General features: G+C 44.8%; 2 protein-coding genes across 2 annotated transcripts in view; one reads left to right on the forward strand and one right to left on the reverse strand.

Moving 5' to 3' along the window:
• T265_04157 (hypothetical protein) overlaps positions 1 to 4,733 on the forward strand; it is a gene marked incomplete at both ends in the record, with an annotated part of 5,911 nt that extends 1,178 nt beyond the window's left edge. Inside the window, 3 exons of the mRNA XM_009168827.1 lie at positions 2,035 to 2,074; positions 2,133 to 2,423; positions 4,539 to 4,733. Coding sequence (XP_009167091.1) covers positions 2,035 to 2,074; positions 2,133 to 2,423; positions 4,539 to 4,733 — 526 coding nt within the window. The remainder of the gene's footprint in view (positions 1 to 2,034; positions 2,075 to 2,132; positions 2,424 to 4,538) is intronic.
• T265_04156 (hypothetical protein) overlaps positions 1,330 to 6,473 on the reverse strand; it is a gene marked incomplete at both ends in the record, with an annotated part of 13,941 nt that continues 8,797 nt past the window's right edge. The window contains 3 exons of the mRNA XM_009168826.1: positions 1,330 to 1,611; positions 3,116 to 3,530; positions 5,594 to 5,732. Of these exons, the coding sequence (XP_009167090.1) occupies positions 1,388 to 1,611; positions 3,116 to 3,530; positions 5,594 to 5,732 (778 nt within the window). The remainder of the gene's footprint in view (positions 1,612 to 3,115; positions 3,531 to 5,593; positions 5,733 to 6,473) is intronic.

Below are 6,473 nucleotides of genomic sequence, written 5' to 3' on the forward strand. Positions count from 1 at the left end.
ATCAGGGACGAAAAAATCCAGGTTCATCAAAAAGACCCCCCCCCCCCCTAATCACTCTATCGTAAAGCTTAGTCATCCCCACTAATCAACAATCAGGAACATCAGACTACAAACCCAGCACTGATCACGTCACTAGTCATAAGGAATCTCACGGATTGGTTCCCCGATTGCCTTAAAACCCAATCAACCAACTTACTTAGTCACTTGGCCTGACAAAGCTTTTGTGTCAAAAGCGAAACATTGCCCAGCAATAAATCCACCGACTGTTTACCAAAACCCTCTGAAAGGAAGGGTAGGGTTTCGCTTGGGTCTCATTTTCGGAGCCAAAAAATGGTTCAGTTGTAGTACCCTTGCGGTGACTAGCTGCCACACCAGATGAAGGAAGCAGAGGGCCGGAATATTGCCAGGTCGCCCAAACATAGGCAGAAGTGATCGACATGCAGAGGTTGTGTTCCATCCAGTGACCTCCCGGTCAGTAAGTTCGCGCCTTAGCCACTGAGCCATCTCGGAGCCGAAGACCTACATGGCTGGTCTGACTCGATGACGCAGGTAGTTCGGCTGCGCATAGCGGGTGCCTTCTGAGGAGCAAGACTCTTCATTTTTCGTTTATTTCGACCACGCAGACCTCCAAAACTCGTCCTGCTGCCCCCATAAATATGGACATAATGGATACCTCAAAGAAACACATTACCGCCTTTATGCTCCTATGGAAAAAGATGTTCCAAACTTACCTCCGGGTCGCCTCCTAACAAGACTTCAGGGATTCGTTGTTCCTCATTGGACTGATCCCCGTTTGCCTTACTGGCGTAAGCGAACTTTAAGGAACTAAATCTTAGCTAGTGTAGCTCGCAAGACCATTGGTGCCCTACCACCACAAAAGCGCGACGGCCTTAGGTCAGGAGAGCTCAGGAAGCCAAAATGAAGGGCACAAACAACCAAAATAAAGAGATAGTGAAATTCGAGTAGAAGCGTTACAATCGCGTACGTCACGATTTACTGAATTGGGTAGCAAGCGGCCAAGTCCTAATGCGCGTATGAACCATTTCGGAGGGCACGAACTCGTGCTGGGTGAGTCATTCAAAAAAGACCATGAAAGACATCCGTACCACTAAACAGACAATATCGGACTGCGAACATCAAATTCAGTCTTGCAAGCATAATCATTCGACAGGAAGGTCTGGATGAGTAACCAAAGCGCATGTACCTGCTCCGTCTGAACAGGCACGTCCAATGTCAAGACGACTAGTTATAACCACTGGGATCTCATAATTCCAACTCTGCGTGGAACTGATGAAAACACAACTCAGGGAATAAGGTTATATTGAAAGTGGGCGGTCTATGTACAGTATACACAAGGCACAGCTTAAAAATTGGGGGTCATTCATGCTCAACGTTTGGATCTTACGGTTCGTTTTGCTTTAGCTGTTTGATTCTTGAGAGCAACCGGTTTCAAAGTGGCATGCCCAGTTTGTTTCAAATGAGCAAACAACTGATTACGGGAGGGAAAATCAGCAGCACATGTTTCGCACGCCAGGGATATGGTACTTTTAGCTTCTGCTTCAGGAAGACGGCTTTGATTAGATGATGGATTTTGCGGCCCGGGGGTGGATCCTAAAGGCAGATGCGGAAAGTTAACGTTAACATAGGCCAAATGAACTACTTTCATACTGAGGAACGGTATCCTTGTACTAAACACTTTTACGAACAACATTAACACAGAGTGCACCAAGACGGAAGCGAAATCATTCCGGCACTCGTTTCAGCAGCCAGACTTTACGATGGCGCGAAATTTATTGTACTAAATAACCATATCTTGATCCACTCCAGTCCTCTAAAGAACGCAATGTGACAATCAACTAGTGTAGAAGCAACCAGTCCATTCCAGCCTTTTAGAACGTATTCGTTCTTTTTGGTAAGCAAAATTCAAGTGTTTTCTTGCAAATGAATATCCTATATAGTCCCTTGGGCTATCGTGCCGATTCATTCATACGTAACTTATATACCCATTACATTCTTATTATTTCTCTCTTCTAGCCATTCTGTGACTATTGCTGCAGAGAGTTCGTTCAACTTAGTTAACTTGAAAGAAACGAGAGGGTATCAGGTTTAGCAATGTTGTGGAATGTAGGTAGCTCGGGTGCGCTGTTTGGTTGTTGGTCTATTCGCCGAGCTTGACAGTTGGATTGCAAACGTTTCATCACCAATCGAGGTTAGAACGTCAACCCTGCACTGACGACGTCACCTCGATTGGTGATGAAACGTCTGCAATCCAGCTGCCAAGGGTATCAGGTTTCTCTGGGAGGTATTCCGGTAAGAAGAGTGGCCAAATAAAACCAAGTCTCAGTTTCACTTGGTCATTCTTGCTGATATCGGTGTATCAAAAGATTCTCCGAAAGAAACGTCATCAGCCAAACAGATTGAAAGTGAGTAGTATCCACTATGTAATTCAGCCGCTTGCTTGCAATATATGGGGTCGCGTAAGGTACAATCAATCAGACCAACAGCTAACTGATCAAAGCCCGCACAATGGGAGGCTATCAGCTTGCTCCTCTTGTGTACAACTGTGCATCTGAATACTACGGTGTTAGCCCATTGCGCGCAATCAACAACAATGACACAGAATGGTGTGCACCACATTCGGTTGATAAACGCCACCGACCAATGACTAGTCGGACAATAGAAATGATCGAATGACCTGGTCGCGATTTGCGCAAATCTGACAGCGTTTCCGTAGTTGACCAATCTAGTCACACGAAACAGTTGCGTCAAAAGACTTAAACATGACCTGCATAACTCATTATTGAAAGAGCCTGCCATATTCAGATCTATACCAAAACAAAAAAGGCTAATATGGTGTGAAGAAATATTAAATGGTAGTGGATTGCTGGGGCATTTTGCTGCGCAGATCCCTTAGAAAAAACAAGCTCACTAACATTGTAGCAGTCAGCGAATTTCTTCAAATAGGGGTTATGCAGTGGTATGGACGCAAGTCTATGGGAGTGGTCAAGATAAACAAAAGCCGAGTTCCGTCGAAACTAGCATTCACACTGAACTCACCTATCGAATAGTAGTGCACGGAGTAAAACAAACGAATATGGATAGTCAAAATGCGTACCTGAATCAGTGGTCCTGCATTCCTCTGGGTCTTTATTCTCGACAGGTTGCTTGTCGGAGAGATCTACACTGTTGAGTTTTGCGGCCTCTTTTAGGCGCTTTCTCTGAGCTTTCTTCGCCCGCTTGGTTAGTTTGACTGAAGCTACTCCAGCAACCAGATCGGTCTCTGACGTTGAAGATTTCGCATCCGAGTCAGCACCATTTTCCGTATATTCATGCCCTTTCAATTTCACTACTTCCTGCTCCTCCAACAGGACTTGCCTTAGCAGTTCCACTTGTTTTCTATGTTTCTTCGAACTTTCATGATTGGCTTTGGCATTTGCTGAGGCGAACGTCTTATCACACGCCAAACAATACAAACTATTGACGTCCTCGAGTTCATCAGCTGAGACACCCGGCGACTCTGCTTCCCGGACCTAGGAGTGAATTAACGAGATAGTTCAGTATCGCATTCGTTTGGGGCACAGACAGTGTTAAAAGAGCCCATGTATAATCAGACTTTATTGGATAACGGTTCTCTTACATGAAACTTTCGGGAACAAGTCTAGCCTTATTCACGCCCACAAATGAAGAACCCCATCGAAACCTGACTATATTGGTGGTATCCGACGTTATTACAGTACCTCTAGATCTCTCACCTTCTTGCTAACATAGAACTGTATTTAGAGGACTCACGTTTATAGGGTTGTGGATATCTGGAAAGACTACTTCGGGTAAGCTATGCTGAAGTAGCTGACGTAATAACACCAAAAGGCTCAACATCAAGTAAATGAAAGCATAGGACCACCTGACTGCACCATGCAATCGAGATTCCATTTGGCTATTTCATCCCCCAAAAAACCGTTAGCTTTGTTTCGGCAAGGAACGGGATGGCATTGTAAATAAAATAAAGTCAAAGAGCAGCCAGCAACTAATTTTTATAACGGATCATTGCACATTTGTCTCATCGATGTGTTGCACATTCCACGGACCCTGAGTTGAGCTGAAATCGGGACTCCAATTCGATCAGTCTAATAATTTCAGGTAAACGTCGTCATCATGGACAGCATGACATTAGTGTTCAACATGATGCTTCACTGTCGTAAATGTACAGGGGCCACTTTTTTGTAGAATGACAGGTCCCAACGAAGGCGTTCCACCTGAACGTAAAGATTGGCTCGACTACAAACACAAAGTACGTGACCAAATCGTTTGCAAACGATGAGGCAATCGTGAAAGCGTTTCGGGAGGCTTCCTCAGAGATACAAGTGGGTTTCCACATGAGAACTGACTGAACATTACGAACTTTCTTGAACACGGAATGGCTGTAAAGATTAAACATTCGGATAAGCTTCATGTGCCGTTTGTCGACACAAGCGCTGGCATCGAAAAGAACTGACAAAATAAGTAAATTCACGTTATATAACATCTATAACGATTACCAGGCGAGATGGCTCAGTGGTAAGAGCGCAAATTTACTGACCGGAATGTCCGTGGTTCGAACCCGGCCTCTGCCTCTCGATTTCTCCTCTCTAGGCTTGGGCAACCTGGTAGTATCACAGCCCTCGTGCTTCCCTCTGGTGCCATGGCAGATAGGCACCGAAAGGGTGTTACAGCTGAACTGCTATAACGATCACTGATCCTGGCGCCAAATAAATCAGAGACAGACGCCCGGCATTTGAACAAATCCCTACGAGGCTTTTATTGGTCACTTCAGATCAGAGGTTCAACCCCGCGTATACATCCATTTGGTACATTCGCCTCCGTTAATCCTGAATCCAAAAGTAGCACGAATAAAAAAATTGGCCACTAGATGATGCAGTTCAGCCGTTGGTATCCCATTTCAGCTAACTGATTTTATTCAACTCTGTTAATTCGTCAATGAACTATTGTGTCCGTTGCATCTACATAACGCATTGTATTGAAAGATAACTGGTCATTTTCGTATGACATTTAACTCGTGCCGCGGTATGTGGAATCCAGTATCCTGATTGTAAAAACATAGATCACTTTTGGCGAACATACACTCATTTGCAAACTAATTTGGTTATTTCGAGAGACTCACCCGGAACCCAGCTGAATCTCTCGTTTATGATGTTCTCAGGCAACTGAATGTGCTGCACCAGGTCGCCTCATGTTTCAGTCGCTACGAAAGAACCAAATTAGTTTGCAAATGAGTGTATATTCGCTAATTTCGTATAATTTGGTTTCAAGTAGAACATAAGGTTGATGGAAACCCGGGGACTGCGCCTACCTGATGAGCCCTAAGAAGGGCGAAACCGGTCGTAGGCTGTCGATGGATTTTCAGCAACCTTATGAGTAGCACATTACATACCTAGAAATCCATGTTAGTGATGCACAGATGCTTTTCACGGAAAAGTAAATGAAATTGACTGAGAGTTCTGTTTGTGACGTAGCTTAGTGTCAGAATACCAGTTTTACAAGGAACTTCCATACGGACACAGTCTTGGAAACAAAAAATGGCTGAGTTGTGACCTACCTCATTTGAGCGAGGCGACGCACCATCAAGTTCTGCTTCCAACCGGGCGAGCTCCGCTTCGAAAACGTCTTGCCACTGTGCAGCAATACCACCAAAGGAAAGTTCTTCATTCCACGCTTCAGCCAACTGTGCTGCATTACTACAGAAAGAATAACAACAGAAACGGATTTATCGAAATCGAGTGCAAACTTACTACCAACAGTAGCACTGCCGTAATCCTCAAAAAACATGTCACATCGGGTTCCAACCACTGGATGTCGAAACAAGGTAGCATTATTAGCAGAAGGTTACCTCCGACATAGCCAGCATGTGACCTCATCAAGCTAGCCTACAGCTCGTCTATCACTGTACGGCTGATTTCTTCGAAAACCTTTAGGAGAGTCCATAATCACGTTACCCGTCAGGCACAACCCAGTGTAATCTCCCTTCCAAAGAGGTCGACCTCAGCGGAGACTAAAAGTCCTCTCTCTGTTCCTAAGTCCGTTGTTGGAGGAGAACGAACTGACTAGTTGACCAATACCGAAAGCTATCAAGCAGCGCAAATTCTTTAACTGGAACATACCTTCAACTAACTCTACCATCAACATGAGGTTGATCAGATGACCTGGGTCTGTCACCACGTTGCATTCGTGAAGTGGTGGTGCAAAGCGCTGTGGCACTGCGATCGGGTAAGTGTGGCGAACCTCCTTGAGAATATGGAACATACACTAACTCTACCATCAACATGAGGTTGATCAGATGACCTGGGTCTGTCACCACGTTGCATTCGTGAAGTGGTGGTGCAAAGCAAAGCGGCACTGCGATCGGGTAAGTGTGGCGAACCTCCTTGAGAATCCAAAGGCATATATTATATATATATATATATATATATATATATATA

Source organism: Opisthorchis viverrini (assembly GCF_000715545.1).
Source record: "Opisthorchis viverrini unplaced genomic scaffold opera_v5_67, whole genome shotgun sequence".
Classification (NCBI taxonomy): Eukaryota; Metazoa; Platyhelminthes; class Trematoda; order Opisthorchiida; family Opisthorchiidae; genus Opisthorchis; species Opisthorchis viverrini.